Source organism: Aotus nancymaae, unplaced genomic scaffold (assembly GCF_030222135.1).
Source record: "Aotus nancymaae isolate 86718 unplaced genomic scaffold, 86718_ANA_hifiasm-v0.15.2.pri h1tg000015l_1, whole genome shotgun sequence".
NCBI classification, from domain to species: Eukaryota; Metazoa; Chordata; class Mammalia; order Primates; family Aotidae; genus Aotus; species Aotus nancymaae.
In genome coordinates this window covers 7,618,486-7,636,747 of record NW_026988427.1, presented here as the reverse complement: position 1 = coordinate 7,636,747, position 18,262 = coordinate 7,618,486, and the positions used below count along the sequence as shown (strand labels likewise).

General features: G+C 47.3%; 2 protein-coding genes and 1 pseudogene across 2 annotated transcripts in view; 2 read left to right on the top strand and 1 right to left on the bottom strand.

The window, feature by feature from the left end:
* The first annotated feature begins 10,455 nt into the window (after window positions 1–10,455).
* Window positions 10,456–10,833, top strand: LOC105726797 (elongin-C-like). The gene has a single exon (XM_064376532.1). It carries the CDS (start codon window positions 10,495–10,497, stop codon window positions 10,831–10,833), a length of 339 nt encoding a protein of 112 aa, XP_064232602.1. The 5' UTR covers window positions 10,456–10,494.
* Window positions 10,834–11,660: 827 nt separating this feature from the next.
* The window catches only part of FAF2 (Fas associated factor family member 2), a 64,160-nt gene continuing 57,558 nt past the window's right edge, over window positions 11,661–18,262 (bottom strand). The window contains exon 11 of the mRNA XM_012466359.2: window positions 11,661–17,571. Within this exon, the coding sequence (XP_012321782.1) occupies window positions 17,389–17,571 (183 nt within the window). The 3' untranslated portion in view covers window positions 11,661–17,388. The remainder of the gene's footprint in view (window positions 17,572–18,262) is intronic.
* On the top strand, window positions 14,250–15,191 carry LOC110568815 (sororin-like; annotated as a pseudogene).

The following is an 18,262-nucleotide window of genomic DNA, read 5'->3' as shown; positions in this document are numbered from 1 at the left end:
TTTTGAGACGGCGTTTTGGTCTTGTCGCCCAGGCTGGAGTGCAATGGCGCGATCTTGGCTCACCGAGATCTCCGCCTCTCGGGTTCAAGCGATTCTCCTGCCCCAGCCTCCGGGTTAGCTGGGATTACAGGCATGCGCCACCACGCCCGGCTAATTTTGTATTTTTAGTAGAAACGGGGTTTCTTCATGTTGGTCAGGTCGGTCTCCAACTCCTGACCTCAGGTGATCCGCCCGCCTCAGCCTCCCAAAGTGCTGGGATTACAGGCGCTAGCCACCGCGCCTGGCAAGAATCCAGTTTTGAAAAGCCAGCATGGAGGCCCCAGCTTTGTTGCCCTCTGCACCTCAGAGGCCCCCTCTTCAGCCTGTCCTGCCTCCTGCGGGATCCAGGTATGCCCCTCGCCTGCCGCTGCCACCGCCCAGCCACATCAGGAAGCAGAAGGCCTCTGGCCCTTGGAAGGATCTTCGGGGGCCGTCAGCAACAGAATACGTTTTTCCTTTATTGAACGAGGAGACCGAAGTCAGACCGAATCCAACCCTGAATTTAAATCTGCTTTGCCATTTCAGAGGAAGGTGAAGGCTCTCAAAGGGGTAGGCTTGTAAGCTGGACTCGCCCTCCTCTCCCGTCTTCTCCAGCTTCCCTGCTGGAGGGATGGAGGTAGTGGAAGAACCAGGATCCCAATCTAGTCACACTTCAGTCAGTTCCCACCTCTCTCGCCTCCCTTCCAGCCATGCTGCAGCCCTTGGGGTCCCCCATGCCCATTCTACCGTGCAGGCCATGTGTCCCTTCTGCCCTGGGCCACTCACACTCTTCATCCCGCCATGCTGCCACCTCACCCCTGCCAGACCCTTCTGCTTTCTTTCTCTTTCTTCTTTTTCTTTCTTTCCTTTTTAGAGTCAGGGTCTCTCTCTGTCGCCCAGGCTGGATTGCAGTGGTGCAATCATAGTTCACTGCAGCCTTGACCTCCGAGGCTCAAGCCATCCTCCCACCTCAGCCTCCCAAAATGCTGGGCTTACAAGATGCACAGCACCATGCCTGGGCTCTTCTGTTTTCTTTACAGTAAAACTGTTATTACCTTCCTTGTAGTTCCCACTGAAGAAACGGAGGCCCACAGAGGGAACATGACTTGTCCATTGTATAATGCTGACTCCTTATTCCCCTCCTCATGCCTGATTAATTTTTCTATTTGTAGTAGAGACGGGGGGTTTCACTATGTTGGTCAGGCTGGTCTCTAACTTCTGACCTCAGGTGATCTACCTGCCTCAGTCTCCCAAAGCGCTGGGATTACAGGTGTGAACCACCATGCTAGGTCTAATTTTTATATTTTTAGTAGAGACAGGGTTTCAGCATGTTGGCCAGGCTGGTCTCACACTCCTCAGGTGATCTGCCTGCCTCGGTATCCCAAAGTGCTGGGATTACAGGCACGAGTCACCACGCCTGGCCCACATTTTATGTGATTTTAACCAAAGTATATCCACAGAAAAAGCTAGAAGCTGGCCCAGCACAGTGGCTCACTCCTGTGATCCCAGCACTTTGGGAGGTTGAAGCAGGCAAATCACCTGAGGTCAGGAGTTCAAGACCAGCCTGGCCAACGTGGTGAAACCCCATCTCTACTAAAAATACAAAAGTTAGCCAGGTGTGGTGGTGGACGCCTATAATCCCAGCTACTCAAGAGGCTGAGGCAGGAGGATCATGTGAACCTGGGAGGCGGAGGTTGCAGTGAGCCAAGATCATGCCACTGCACTCCAGCCTGGGTGACAGAGGGAGACTTGGTCTCAAAAAAAAAAGAGCTGGAAGCAAATATGCCAAAATATTAATATTAATCATTTTGGATGATGGGAATAATGGTTATTTTTTCTTTATACTTTTCTGCAGTTCTCTTTCTTTTCTCTCTCTCTTTTTTTTTTTTTGAGACAGAGTCTCATTCTGTTGCCCAATATTGGAGTGTAGTGGTGTGATCTTGGCTCACTGCAACCTTTGCCTTCCAGGTTCAAGCAGTTCTCCTGCCTCAGCCTCACAAGTAGCTGGTATTATAGGTGTGCACCACCATGCCCATTTAACTTTTTGTATTTTTAGTAGTGACAGGGTGGCCACCTGTTACCTGTCACCATTTTGGCCAGTCTGGTCTCAAACTTCTGACCTCAAATGATTCACCTGTCTCAGCCTCCCAAAGTGCTGAGATTACAGGTGTGAGCCACCACCCCTGGCCCTCTTTTTTCTTTTTAGAGATAGGGTCTTGCTCTGTTGACCAGGTTGGAGTGCAGTGATGCTCACTGTAGCTTCAAACTCCCAGGCTCAAGCAATCCTGGCCAGGCACGGTGGCTCATGCCTGTAATCCCAGCACTTTGGGAGGCTGAAGTGGGTGGATCACTTGAGATCAGGAGTTCAAGACCAGCCTGGCCAACATGGTGAAACCCCATCTCTAATAAAAATACAAAAATTAGCTGGGCATGGTAGCACATGTCTGTAGTTCCAAGCTACCTGGGAGGCTGAAGCAGGAAAATGGCCTGAACCTGGGAGGCAGAGGTTGCAGTGAGTGGAGATCATACCACTATACTCCAGCCTGGGTGACAGAGTGAGAGTCCATTTCAGAAAAAAGAAAAAAAAAAAGCAATCCTCCTCTTCAGCCCTCTGAGTAGCCACCATACTTGGCTAATTTTTAAACATTTTTTTTGTAGAGGTGGAGTCTCACCACGTTGCCCATGGTGGGCTCGAACACCTGGGCCAAATGATCCTCCCACTTCAACATACCAAAGCACTAGGATTACAGGTGTGAGCCACCGCATCTGGCTTGTCTACAACTTTTAAATAAAGTTCTGTCTAGTCTTATCGAGTACAAGAACAACCAAGCCACAGAAACCCCAGTCTGCTTGCCAGTGATGCTCTGTTCCAAAGCTGGGCCCTGGCAATGCTATCCTTGACCTCTGGCAATCCTTTAAGGTACTCACTGTGTCTGAGGTCTGGCTTCCAATTCCGGGACCTACCCCATAGACTCCCAATACATCAGCTTTTCCCCTTACATTAGCTAGATTGGGTTTCTTATTTGATTCTTGCAACTAAAAACCTGTAGCGAGCTGGAGTAGCACCCACCCTTTCAGGGGGATCAGCAGCAAGGCTGCTGTGAACTTTGGGTGAACTTCAGAGAAGTGAAACCATTATAGGAGGATGTGTATGTCTCGGCGAGAACAGAGACAGGCCTAGAGAGATAACCAGCTTTCACTGACCTTGCTGCAGGATAGTTTCTTAGCTGAACTATGTGAACTGAAGTATGAGAATAATAACCACAGGCTGTTCTAAGTAACTGCACCCTCCCTCTGCTATGTGCTGTGTGAACATATAAAATAAAGTACCCTGAGACAGGTTGGGGCTGGAGAGACTGACATCCTTCACCTCCCAGACCTCCTGGCCCAGCTCTGTGTTTGTGTCTGTGTTTTTCTTTATCCCCCACCATTCCCTCTTAGGTCTTTGAACGCTTGTGCAGCACAGGACACAGCATGTGCCAGAAAAACCTCTGAGAGAGGCAGAGGTGTGTGAGAGAACATTCAGGTGTGTGCAGTTTCTGTGTGTCTAAATTGCTATACCAGCCAATTATGATTTATATCTACCCTCCTTGCCAGTACCTGGGCTATGTTGAACCCAGAGTTAAACCAGTGTAAATCATCTTATATATGTGATTCTGGGAAGACCAGAGTCACACGGGCTAACGCTTGCCTTGCTGGTGATCTGAGGACTTTGAGAAATTGACATTTGCTTGAGGCCAGGAGTTTGAGACCAGCCTGAGCAACGTAGTGAGACAAAAATTTTAAAAATTAGCCAGGCATGGTGGTGTGCACCTGTAGTCCCAGCTACTCTGGAGGTTGATGTGGGAGGCTCACCTGAATCTCAGATTTCGAGGCTACAGTGAGCTGTGATCACAATGAATGTACTCCAGTCTGGGTGGCAGAGGGAAATCCTATCTCAAAACAAACAGCCAGGCACGGTGGCTCACGCCTGTAATCTCAGCACTTTGGGAGGCCGAGGCAGGCTGATCACCTGGGGTCAGGAGTTCAAGATCAGCCTGGCCAACATGGTGAAACCCTGTCTCTACAAAAAATACAAAAATTAGCCCAGTGTGGTGGTGGGTGCCTGTAGCCCCAGCTACTTGGGAGGCTGAGGCATGAGAATTCTTTCAACCCAGGAGGCAGAGGCTGCAGTGAGCCAAGATCATTCCACTGCACTCCAGCCTGGGTGACAGAGTGAGACTCCGTCTCAAAAACAAAAACAAACAAAAATCAAAGAAATCGACACATAGGTCACTTCTCTTGAATAGCAGTTGTCTCAGTCTAGCTTCAGGCGGGAAAGTGCATAGTGTCTCTAGGGGACAATCAGTAGATCAGTGGGGTGAATTAGTGTGACCACGTGGAGGAACAGAGAAAAACAAAGCTGTGCAGTTTGGCAGGGGCCCCAGCGCAGAGTCCCCTGACTTCTGGCTGGGAGCTGAACCTTGACCTTGGACAAATCGGGGCACTGAGAGCTTCTGAATGCTGCTGTGTGACCTACTATGGAAATAGATTGGCAGCAGTGAGGAGGATGGAGTGGTGACAGGTATCTGCCTTTTTGTGACTGCTCCCACTATATATTCATGGTCTCAATCTCACCTGGGTCCTCAGTACTGCCCTGAAAACATTCTTAAGTTTTGCTAATATCTTAGTCTCTAAAGCAGCTGTTTCAAACTTTCCCCACTCTTCTGAGACCTCCGACGCTATCACCTCCCAGTAACCTGACAGAGAGAACAGAATCCATCACATGGGGATACTCTCCACTTCTGCCTTCAAACCTGCAAATGCACTGATTTCCCACTCCTTCCCCCTCAGGTCACCGCCCCAGGGACATCTTTCTCTGCCTGTATGCAACCTCTTCCTTTAACATCTCATTGCTTTTAGTGTTTGAACACAATGAAGTCAATGTTAGAGTGACTAAATAATCCTTCCTCAGTGCTGGCTCCTCTCTGCCTTCTGTCCTGTCTCCCTCCATCTCTCTTACCCACGAGTTTTGTGAGTGTTCCCAGTATTGAGTCTTTCCACTTCCTGGCCTCCCATTTGTTACTTCTGCCTTCTGATACCATCCTCCACTGAAATAGCACCTGTCAAGATCACCAGTGACCCTCTTTGTTCCTAAATCCAGTTGTTCCCATCAGAAACCTGGACGTCATCCTGAGTTTCACACTGTCACCCCCACATCTCATCGGCTTCCGAGGCTTGGTCATTGTACCTTCTAAATAGTTCCTTTACCAACTACTCCATTCCCACGCTACTCCTCATCCAAGACTGCCATGTCGCCTCAACCTTGCCGGCTGCTTTTCCCCTCCTGATATACTTTGGCTGTGTGTCCCCTCCAAATCTCATGTTGAAATGCGATCCCGAGTGTTGGAGGTGGGACCTGTGCGAGGTATGGGATCATGGGACAGATTCTGTATGAATAGCTTAGTGCCAAACCCCGGTGATGAGCGAGTTCTTGCTCAGTTCGCAAGACATCTGATTGGTCAAGAGCCTGACACCTTCCTACAGCTCCCTCTCTTGCCGTGTGATGCATCTGCTCCCCGTTTACCCTCCACCGTGAGTGGAAGTTTCCTGAGGCCCTCACCAGAAGCAGAGGCTAGCACCATGCTTCCTGTATGGCCAGGAGAACCATGAGTCAATTAATACTCTTTTCTTTATAAATTACACAGCCTCAAGTATTTCTTTTTTTCTTTCTTTCTTTTTTTTTTTTTGAGACAGAGTCTTGCTCTGTTGCCCAAGCTGGAGTGCAGTGCTGTGATTTTCGGCTCACTGCAATCTCTGCCTGCCAGATTCAAACAATTCTCCTGCCTCAGCCTCCCGAGTAGCTGGGACTACAGGCACAGACCACCATGCCTGGCAATTTTTTTGTATTTTTAGTAGAGACAGAGTTTCACCATGTTGTCCAGGCTGGTCTTGAACTCCTGACCTCGTGATCCACCTGCCTCAGCCTCCCAAAGTGCTGGGATTACAAGCATGAGCCAGCACGCCCAGCAGCCTCAGGTATTTCTACACACCTCCCTTCTAATCCCCATGGTGACAGAATTACCTATAACCCAAATCTGATAAAGCCCTTCAATGGCCCTTGGGACGAAGTATGAATTCCTTAACCTAGTTCACACAATTTGACCTCAAACTTGTGGTAACAGAGACAAGGGGACTTACTCTGTGTCAGGTACCAGCTGGGGAAGTTTTACATTCAGAAAAGTTTTGTAAGAAGCCAATGAAAATGGTGATTAGGAGGTCACAAGTGACCATAAGAGATGGTCAGTGGATCACCGGAGATGAAAGTTCAGTTATAGGAGGCTAAGAAGGAAGTGGAGGCTGGTTGTGTAAACTATCCTGGCAGCAACTTGTGGGTAAAGGAGGATTGAGGTTTTGTAAAGGAGGGAATCCAAACATTATCTATCTATCTATCTATCTATCTATCTATCTATCTATCTATCTATCTATCTATCTATCTATCTTAAAGAGATGGTGTCTCACTATGTTGCCCAGCCTGGAGTGCAGTGGCTATTCACAGGTGCAATCCCACTACTGATCAGCATGGGAGTTTTGACCTGCTCCGTTTCCGACCTGGGCCGGTTCATCCCTCCTTAGGCAACCTGGTGGTCCCCCGCTCTTGGGAGGTCACCATATTGATGCCAAAGTTAGTGCAGACACCCGATCCGCATAGCGCACTACAGCCCAGAACTCCTGGACTCAAGCGACCCTCCAGCCTCAGCCTCCCGAATAGCTGGGACTACAGGCACGTGCCATCGCGCCTGGCGGAATCCAAACATTTGTATAGAGAAGATAAAGAGATCAAGTGGTTTAGAAGGAGACGGTTGTTGGTGAAGGTTCTGGACATGGTGACCGACAGGAGGCTGGGCACACACATACACCGCTGGCAGGAAGGGAAAGAACTTTTCTGGACTACAATTTGTAGATAACACAAACATTAAAAAGAAGAAAAATGTTTATCCCTTTTTGACTAAACAGTTCCAGGAATATTATTTTTTTCTTCCGGGAAAACTAGCATGGATGTTCACATTTAGGTATGGGGATGTTTATCAATTTGCTATTTTAGATAGCAAATTTCACAAGACAATTTCATCAATATATGGTACATTCATTTAGTGAAATGCTGTGTAGCCATTTAAAAAGATACAGAAGAGTCAGGCGTGGTGGCTCACACCTGTAATCCCAGCACTTTGGGAGGCCGAGGGGGGTGGGTCACGAGGTAAAGAGATCGAGACCATCCTGGTCAACATGGTGAAACCCCGTCTTTACTAAAAATACAAAAAATTAGCTGGGCATGGTGGTGCATGCCTGTAATCCCAGCTACTCAGGAGGCTGAGGCAGGAGAATTGCCTGAACCTAGGAGACGGAGGTTGCAGTGAGCCGAGATTGCGCCATTGCACTCCAGCCTGGGTAACAAGAGCAAACTCCATCTCAAATAAATAAATAAGTAAATAAAAATAAAAAGATACAGAAGAATGTGTGAAGTTGAAATAATACAGTATTTATATTACATCCCATCTCTGTCTCACTCTGTCACCAAGGCTGGAGTATAATTGTGTGATCCTGGCTCACTGCAACCTCTGCCTGCTGGGCTCAAGTGATCCTCCCACCTCACCCTGTTGAGTAGCTGGGACCACAGGCCTGTATCACCATGCCTGGCTAATTTTTGTATTTTCCAGTAGAGTCTGGGTTTTGCCATGTTGGCCACACTGGTCTCAAACTTCTGGCCTCAAATGATCCACCTGCCTTAGCCTCCTAAAGTACAGAGATTTCAGGCATAAGCCACCGTACCCTGCTTGAAAAGTTTGTTTTTTTTTTTTGAAATGGACTCTTGCTCTGTCCCCAGGCTGGAGTGCAGTGGCGCGATCTCAGCTCACTGCAACCTCCGCCTCCTGGATTGAAATGATTCTCCTGCCTCAGCCTCCTGAGTAGCTGGGACCACAGGTGCACACCACTATGCCCAGCTAATTTTTGTATTTTTAGTGGAGACAGGGTTTCACTATGTTGGCCTGGATGGTCTTGATCTCTGGACCTCGTGATGTGTCCACCTCGGCCTCCCAGAGTGCTGGGATTACAGGCATGAGCCGCCGTACCCAGCGAAAAGTTTTTGTATGCAATAAAAAGTCTAGGAAGATAAACATCGGAATATTAACAATGGAGACTGGGCATGGTGGCTCACACCTGTAATCTCAGCCCTTTGGGAGGCCGAGATGGATGGATCACGTGAGGTCAGGAGTTTGAGACCAGCCTGGTGAATGTGGTGAAACCCTGACTCTCCTAAAAATACAAAAATTAGTCTAGTGGTAGGTGCATGTAATCCTAGCTACTCAGGAGGCTGAGGCAGGAGACTCACTTGAACCTGAGAGGCAGAGGTTGCACTGAGCTGAGATTGTGCCACTGAACTAAAGCCTGGGCGACAGCGAGACTTTACTTCAGGAGTTGGGGCAGTCAGTTCTGGCTTGTGAGGGAGACGGGAATGAAGGCAAGGAGGTCTGGTAGGAAGAACTGAGGCAAGTGCAGAGGGACAGAATCGCTTTGCGAGCAGATCAGGGACAGTGAGAGCTGGAGAGAGAAAGGCTGTGCTCGGAGAGATTGGTGCTGAGGTCTTGAGGGTGAAGCAGTTCCAAGTGAAGCATGGCACTGCTGGGAGAGGGCTGGGGGCAAGCAAGCTAACACTGGCTAAGCAGCCCAATGCCCAATGCCAGACACTTCAGTCACTGGCTGACTTAAACAGCACCCCAACTTTACAAGGATGTGCTACTGTAACATTTAGGGGTGAGGAAACAGGTTCTGAGGTCAACAAATATCATTGTCAGCAAGCAGCAGAACAATTTCGAATCTAGATTTGACTCTGAAGTCTCCATCACACTTTCACGCAAGTTAAATCAGAAACAGTAAAGCCAGAATTTCAGGGAATCCGCGTATGTAGATGTGAGAGTCATCTAGGTTGCCAGTGGTGGTAAAAATACCTACTGTTTTGAGTAAGGCTTTAATAAGTATAAAAAATATATATATCAGTTGCCAACTTCTGGAGAATGGCTAGTAGCAAGCAGAACAGGACAAAGTAGTACAAGCAGATGGAATGCTCTTCAGCACTGTTCTTCAGGACCACACATCAAAGTGGCAGAAAAGAAATACAGATCCTAGCCGGTTGCAGCAGCTCATGCCTGTAATCCTAGCACTTTGGGAGGCCGAGGTGGGGAGATTATGAGGTCAGGAGTTCAAGACCAGACTGACCAATATGGTGAAACTCCATCTCTACTACAAATACAAAAATTAGTTGGGCATGGTGGCGTGTGCCTGTAATCCCAGCTACTCAGGAGACTGAGGCAGGAGAATCACTTGAACCTGGGAGGTGGAGGTTGCAGTGAGCTGAGATCATGCCACTGCACTCCAGCTTGGGCGACAGAGTGAGACTCTATCTCAAAAAACAAACAAACAAACAAAAACAGATTCTTCCTCCTCGTGTCAGATCCATGGGAAAATGAGTGGTCTTTGCTGAAGTTTTTTTTTTCTTTTTTTTTTTCTCTTTTCTTTTTTGTTTTTGCTGAAGGGTTTTTTGAAGTGGCATCTTCAAGGGATCAGTTAAAGGGGAAGAAACCTGGGAGTTTTGGGGCATCATTTTGTTAGCGAGGACGGACAGACAGGAAAGGGTGGAAGGAAGACGGGGAGGGGCTCAGCAGAGCAGTGGCCGAGCTCACACATGTGAGGGACCCTGGGGGCCCAAGGCTACATCAGGGTAAAAGTACATATGGAGCTCTGCCTGCCACACCAGAGGGAGGTACAAAGGAAAAAATGCCAGGCACTTAGCCACATCTAGGGTAATTCTTCAGTAGTAAGCTACAACTGTTTTGAAAACAGCAACAGGAGGTATTCCAAACACCTACTATGTGCCAGGCATTCTGCAACAGCGATTCATTTCATCTTCACAGCAATGCCATGATCAACTCTATTTTACAGATGAAATGTAGGTCTATGGAATTAAAGCCAGTCACTTGGCCAGTCATGGCCAGAGTCAGAACTTAAAACCAAGTGTTGGCGGAGCGCGGTGCTCACATCTGTAATCCCAACACTTTGGGAGGCCGAGGCGGGCAGATCACGAGGTCACAAGATCAAGACCATCCTGGCCAACATGGTGAAACCCCGTCTCTACTAAAATACAAAAATTAGCTGGGTGTGGCGGCTTGCATCCATAGTTCCAGCTACTTGGGAGGCTGAGGCAGGAGAATTGCTTGAACCTGGGAGGTGGAGGTTGCAGTGAGCTGAGATGGCGCCACTGCACTTCAGCCTGGTGCCTGGTGACAGAGCAAGGCTCTGTCTCCAAAAAAAACCCAAAAAACAGGGCCCTGGAATAGGGGCTGTGGCGGTACGCGGGGACCCAGCTGCGGTGGCTGCCAGGCTGACGAGAAACTACTAAAGTTCCTGGGGAAGCAAAGTAGAATTTTTCATAAGAACAAAATGGATGGAGAGGAGAAAACCTATGGTGGCTGTGAAGGCCCTGATGCCATGTATGTCAAATTGCTATCATCTGATGGCCATGAATTTATTGTAAAAAGAGAACATGCGTTAACATCAGGCACAATAAAAGCCATGTTGAGTGGCCCAGGTCAATTTGCTGAGAATGAAACCAATGGGGTCAATTTTAGAGAGACACCTTCACATGTGCTATCAAAAGTATGCATGTATTTTACGTACAAGGTTCGCTACACTAACAGCTCCACTGAGATTCCTGAATCCCCAATTGCACCTGAAATTGCACTAGAACTGCTGATGGCTGCGAACTTCCTAGATTGTTAAATAAAATAAATTATAAAAACAAAACAACAACAACAACAACAAAAAAAAAACAAAAAACAAACGACAACAAAAACAAAAAAGAAAATAAAAGTTATTGGCCAGGCGTGGTGGCTAATGCCTGTAATCGCAGCACTTTGAAAGGCCGAGGTGGGTGGATCACCTAAGGTCAGGATCTCGAGATCCTCCTGGCTAACATGGTGAAACCCCGTCTCTACTAAAAATACACAAATTAGCTGGGCGTGGTGGCATGTACATGTAGTCCCAGCTACTTGGGAGGCTGAGGGCAAGAGAATCGCTTGAACCTGCGAGGTGGAGGTTGCAGTGAGCCGAGATCATGACACTGCACTCTAGCCTGGGTGACAGAGCAAGACTTTGTCTCAAAAATAAAGAAAAATGAAAAAAAGAAAAGTTACTCTTGCAAGAAAATATTCTTATAAGACACACTCCCATAGAAGGGGAGCAAACACTTAATGACATCTATATATCAGAAGCTTCATATACATTTGATTTAATCTATAAACCTGAGGTGAATGGCATTATCTTCATTTATAGTTGGGGAAATTCAAGTTCAGGGAAGCTACAGAATTTGCCTGAGGTTGCAAAGCTGACAAACCAGAGAGCCCAAATTTGAACCCAGACCTGCTGTTTTCTCCCTCCATCATACTAAGTTGCTAATTTTCCACAGGGATACAACAGAGAAGACCTAACTCCGTCCTTCTCTTTGATTCTCCCTTCCTTCTTGGCAATGCCACGCCATGCTGTTCCCTTCCGGTGGTTTTCAACCTCTCCTTCACACACAGAAAATTATCTACCACATCTGTCCTACACAGAAAGACCCACAGCCTGTTATGAAATTTTTGTTATAAAACATTTAATGTTAACCTACAATACAATGTAAACTTTTATGAAAAAAATTTGAAGTACACTAGATTTCTTCAGTAAATTATCACATAACTATCCAGGTGCAGTACAAGTTGGGGCACTGCATCCTTTGTGGATGGATTTCCGTTGCTGCGTTCCTCACAAGTCCTAAAAAACCAGCTGTAGAGTGGAGCACCAGAGGACGATGCCCCTGATTTTGCATTCTGGGGGTTATCACTCTTCTCATTTTCTGAAACTCTTTGCTTGGCCTTGGCACCATTAGCAATTTTCACAAATGCTCAGTTGAAGGTTCTAGGTTCTTTTTAGCTTCGTTTTTCAGAGATAAGTATTACCCTCTGGCCATCTCTTACTCAAATATAATGGTGGAGACAAGCAAGGAGAAATTAATAATTGCTGCAGGAAATTCTGCAGAAGTGGAAGAAAAGACCAGAAGGGGCCCACTGAAGGTACAAATATTCAACTGACTCCAATCAGATGTCTTTGCTTGGTCACTTCCATGGTTATTCAGCTGCATCTTGGGAGTGCAGAACAAAACTTGAAACAAGTGTTTTTAGTTGACTTGCCATTTGGAAACAATAGCTGAAATATCCCAGAAGTGATGTGGAAATGAGCAAATGTGTGCAGATCGCCAGCTTCTCAAGTGTTTTCTCCTTCGCAGGTCCTATCAAACTTCCAAAAGTCCTTGGGAGTAACACAGATTGTACTGGCATTGACAAAATGTGCAGCCCGTATCTGACTTAGGAGGAAAGAAAATGGCACCTAGGCAGGAGCACTAGGGTCACCAAGGAGACAGGCCTAGGGTCTCAGTAAAGCAGAACTGTTTCAAATGGGACTAGACAGGGGCATGTGCTCCTGGTGAAGCCTCTTGAAACCTAAAGTAAATGGGTAGGCCATCCCAACAGTTGTACTCACATAAAGGGAGACCCTTCTTAATACTGGGGCAGCTGACTTCCTTCACTGAACAACTGTTATCTAAAGGCAAGAGGCATAAAGTGCACATTGTGGAGTAAGATGAGACTGAATTATGGAAAAAAAATCCTAACTTCCCCAAAGAGGTGTGGACGAGATACCTATAGAGTGTACCTTGCCTCACAAATGTCCTTAATACTCTCCTGTGTGCTGCCAGGGAGCAGCTGTGAATTCCAGACAGGGAGGGAGGCTCTGAGTTAAGTGGAAAAATTCCTCTGCATGGTTGTCAGCAGGAAGCAGATTTCACATAAAGTCAGCTTTAGATGGAGAACATGGGTTATCCTGCTGTTCACTCCAGATACGTTTTATTGACAATAGTCAGATAGTAATTCCCGCTTATGTGGCCTTGGGACAGCAGAAAAGAAAGTAGAACAGAGAGCCAGGGATAGAACTAAATTTTCCTAGAGATGGTGTTCTAGACAGCTGTGCCAAGGCCACTGAAAATTTCTCGGGCTCTCCAGGTTAATTTCTGTGGGGTCCCTTACTCTGCCACATGGGCTTTACCCCAACAACTAAGGACTGCAGAGGATAGTAACCATAGAATTGCTACCAAAAACAGTGGTCCTTAGGTTTTAGTTAAGCAAGAGAGAAAGGCTTTGGAGACTACAATTCTAACAAGTTATGCTTTATGTTGATCTGAACCCCCGTCCTCACAGCATGCCAGGAACTACAGTAATGTCAGTCAGTTGCAGTGGTACAACGAGCCTGCACCAGTCTAGCTAGAGAACACTTTGGAATACTTGTCAGAGCACAATGGCATCTGTTAATACATGGCTTAACCCATGTACCCATTACCATAAACTCAACCACAGACGAGACATCCAGAGGTTTAAAAAAAGCCCTATTACTTCAACACAGCAATAGAAAGGATAAAAGCTGCCTCCAGAAGGTGGCTGCATCAGAAACGAAAATGTGCCTTCCAATAGTTCACACAGGCTGGGAGTTCTGTCTTGGCTCCCTTCAAGTCCTCTGCTTCTATCCTTAAAACAGTAATACACTTCCACTGAGACAGGCAGGGCACTCTCCTGTGGTTCTGCTGGCTCCACCACAGGCCCTGCTAGTCCTTTGGAAAGGCACCAGACTTGGCAATTCAGGAAAGCCCAGGGCTGGGAGGAGCAGCATGCACATGTCTGAAGAGGAATGAAGAACTGCCATCCTTTGGTTTAGACCCCATAACCACCACCTGGTACAGACTCCAAGGAAAAGATGCAGTTGTGTATCTTTACATACACAGCCACTATGGGGCCACAAACCCAGATTTCCTCTCACTGCTCCAAGTGGGGTGCACAAGTGATAAGGACAGCAAGAGTTGGACCAAAAAGAATTTCCTCTCTGGGAACGTGAGAGGGACAATGGCAGAAATAAGCACAAACCAGCCCGGAGCACTTTTATTACACTACTGTGGGCTAAAGGAGCCCAGGGCATAAACTCATGGGTTTAAAGAATTGGCTCTTCATCAAAGAAAAAGAAAAATAGAAATCAAAAGTTTCTTGCAGCGAGTGGCTCTCCTGGTTGGCATGCGCCCGGGGCGGCGGCGCTGGAGGAGCTCGATACAGAGCCTAGTTATGTCTGGGAGGCAAACGCGGTCCGGAGGGGCCGCTCAGCGCTCCGGGCCAAGGACCCCATCTCCTATTAAGTCTGTGCGGAGGTCCCAATGGAAATCAGGTTCTGATCTCCCAAGCATCCCCCCTGAAATCTGGCTGAAGACACCCAGTGTGACTGCAATCAGAAAGCCCATCGTCTTAAAGAAGATCGTGGCCCATGCTGTAGAGGTCCCAGCTGTTCACTCGCCTCGCAGGAATGACTTTTTCTTGGAGGATTGCCTTTTTCTTGGAGAAGGAAAACAAGTCCCCTTGCAGGGAGCTGACTAAGGAGGACCCTTCCAAGATATACAGCATCCCTGCCACTCCCAACACCTCGCCCGTGCTCAACCCTGAGGCTGAGTCCAGCTCCAAGGAGAGAGAGCTGGATGCCAGACTTGGAAACGTTTAAGAAAATCAGGCATTCCTACAGCCAGCTGGAGACCCTGGGCTCTGCCTCCACCTCCACCCCAGGCCGCCAGTCCTGCTTTGGCTTCAGTGGGCTGCTGGGGGTAGATGATTTGTCCGGAGTCTCACCAGTGGTGTGCTCAAAATTCGCTGAGGTCCCCAGGGTTAGTGCAAAGCCTTGGACCACAGACACGACTCTCCCTGGAATCTCTCCACCACCTGAGGAACAAACGAAAGAAGATGCCAGAGATACTGAAATCGGAGCTGGATGAACGGGCTGTGGCCATGAATGCCGAGTTTGAAGCTGCTGAGCAGTTTGATCTCCTGGTTGAATGAGATGCAGTGGGGGTGCACCTGGCCAAATTCTCCCTCCTGTCCCTGTACATAGCAACCTCCCTGTGGAGAGGACACTTAGGGTCCCCTCCCCTGGTCTTGCTACTTGTGTGCTGGTGCTGCATGTGACGCCTGTCCGCCTTTGAGGGCTTGGGCAGCAGTGGCAGCCATCTTGGTTTCAGGAAATGGGGCCACCTGGCCCAGCCACTCGCTAGTGTCCTGTCTCTTGTCATCCTGTCCTTCCTATCTCCCTAAAGTAGCACAGCCAGTTTCCAGGTGGGCCGCAGACTGGGGAGGAGAATCACTGGCCCAGCCAGAAGTTAAAGGACTGGGGGTTATGGTGAAGGGCACCTCTGCTCTTGTTGGGAAGGGTGGCTGCTTAGAAAACAGGCCCAGGGGCTCTGCCAGCCTTGGTTTTTCCCTCCTGAGTTGCCTTCAGTTGGTGGCTTTCTTCCTGAGCCCAGCTATATGAAGAAGTTTTGGATTCTGTGGGTTTCCTCTTCAATTTTGTAGATAGTCCCAGAGAGAATTCGTGGGCTGAGAGCAGTTCTGTCTTGGAGGAAGAAGCTGGACATTCAGCCTGTAGAGTCTGGGTTTTGAAGGACATGGGGGGCCTTATTTGGGTCTCAGACCGTGTTTACTACCAGAAGCTGTTTTCTAGTTCTGGTCTGCTGTTGAGATGTTCGGTAAATGTCAAGTTGATAGGGCACTGGCTTCCTGTAGCAAAGTGTGCATTTCGGCGTATGGCCACCAGGTGCGGTGAGTTTCTGTGGCTCTCTTCTCTTGGCCCTAGAAGAAAAAGATGAAGAGTCCTAGCCCTACTAGCACTGTGCGACTATGCTTGTCAAGCTTTCCTAGCGCGCGCGCCAGACGTGGCAGGGGTTTACAGCAGCTTGTTTTTGGTCTCCCTACCCTCTCACATGAGAACACTGCCTGGGATGCATCTCATGATCTCTGGACAATTTCCCCACTTTCTCTTAATACTGGTAGAAAGTGTGGTTTCGGAAGCTGCCCTGCCCCCAACTCTCCTGATGCATTCCAGGATGTTGGACCTTTTGATGTTTACAAGTTCATGGAAGTAGAAGCTGAGATGCACAGAAGAGTTGGTGGATAACAGAGAATGCCAGGGAAGATGAGCGCCGGGTCAGGGTACTTGAACGAAATGGCATAGGCTAGGTGGGCCTCAATGAAACCCTCTGCCGGGCCTGGGTGTCCCAGGTCATCTATTCAACGTTCTGTGCTTTGTCAGACCTACAAGCAAGCCTAGGTGTCCTTGAGCTGGGCCGTACTGAAGAACTCTTGTCCTCACTGGCTGATGGGGCAGAACTCTTGGGAAATGTCTTAGTCCTACAAAATTGGGGTCACCAGATGATGTGGAGTTGAGATCATTGCAAACTTCTCTGTTCCCGAGGAACTGAGTTTAAGGGGGAAATGGGGTTTTGTTTTAGAGTTGGAAAAAACTCTGATTAAAGAGTTTCTGGCCGGGTGCGGTGGCCCACACCTGTAATCCCAGCACTCTGGGAGGCCGAAGCAGGCAGATCACAAGGTCAGGAGTTCAAGACCAGCCCTGGCCAACATAGTGAAACTTTGTGTCTAAAAATACAAAAACAAATAGCTGGACATGGTGGCGGGCGAATGTAGTCCCAGCTACTTGGGAGGCTGAGGTAGGAGAATCGCTTTAACTGGGAAGGCAGAGGTTGCAATGAGCTGAGATTGCACCACTGCACTCCAGCCTGGGTGACACAGCAAGACTCTGTCTAAAAATAAAAGTTTCTGCCAGTTAAAAAAAAAAGAAGAAAGAAAAAAAACACCTATGTCAGCCTCATTCCTTTGGTCGTTACAAAACAGAAACAAAGTTATCGAAAAATTATGGGCAGTTCAAGGAACATCTCTGCTTCTCTGCTCTGTGCTTTTTCTTCCCTCTCTTCCCCAGAGGTAGGAGAAGCAAGTCCTTAGGAGATGCTGCAAGTAGCTGGTTGATGGAGGTTTTTCACTTTTAGTTTCCATAAAAGCAAGAATGAATGAGAACTAGTGGGAATGTCCCCTTCCCAAATGGGACAATGGATGGGTTGAACGTGAAGAAAGTCTGTTTGCTGGAAGATGTGTGTGCAGAGGCCATTGGAAGGGTTGGCTTGCTGAGTGGGCACGTTCATTGCTAACCTTGCGTGCGCACACACAGGTTGTGACTCTTGTGGGCAGCATGGTTTCTGATCCTTCCTAAGGATGCAGCAGTCTTTTAAAAAAAATATTGTATTATAATAATAATAATAATAATAGGAATTTCTCTCTCTTTTTTTTTTTTCTGTTTTGTTGTTGCTGTTTTTTTTATTTTTTTCCCACTTCTTTTAGGGACTGGGGTAGGAGGGGAGAAGAAGAAAAAATGTCATTCGTCAGTTAGGTCCTGAACAAAAAGAACTTCTGTGTGGCTGAGTCCGGCCTCCTGTAGCGTAGGGGGATTGGGCCACTCCTCTGAAGGGATGCAGGGCAGCACTCGCCTGGGAAAATTGGCTTCAATCTGAAACTTTTCAGGGCTTTCCTTCAAGGAAAATAAGAAGTCGTGGATTACCTGCAGAAAGGTCATATAGAAAAAGAATGGTGGTGAGAAAAAGAGAAACACACACACCCACAACACTGCTATGAAGTCAAATATCCCCCAACTCTACCCAGGATGATTCTATATGAAGAAACACACACACACACGCAACTATGAAGTCAAATATCCCCCACTTCTCCCCAGGATGACTCTATATGAAAGAATCACATTACATTGTAATTCTAGATCTTTTCATTTCCCATGGCATATACGTGGGCCAGCCCTTTTAAAAGAAATTATACAAGCCCAACACTAGTCCTATTCTGAATTAATCGGTTTCTTCTTTGACGTGTCTAATAAAATGCTAAAAAACTTAGAAATAATCACAAAGTTACAGAAAAATTTTTCTTTAAATCAGTTGCGAGTGAAGTGCCAACTGTAAGACACATGCCCTCAAGTATTCTGAGGTGATCACAGAATCACAGGACAATCTTCTGTATAAGCACAACTTTACCCTCAAAGTCAGGAAATGTAACTGACACTTTATTTCTACAATACATTATCTTACTATTTAGGCCCCAAAGTTTTGCCAATTATCTTTTATATAATAGCAAAAGGATCCAGTTTTAAGCCCATCAATCAACGTGTGGATAAAGAAACTGTGGTGTGTGTGTATATATATATATGATGGAATACTTCTTAGCCATAGAAAGGAATGAATTAA

Bases quoted from the DNA above. Each gene is read 5' to 3' on its own strand.
- LOC105726797 (XM_064376532.1), top strand. From the start codon at position 10,495: ATGGATGGAGAGGAGAAAACCTATGGTGGCTGTGAAGGCCCTGATGCC.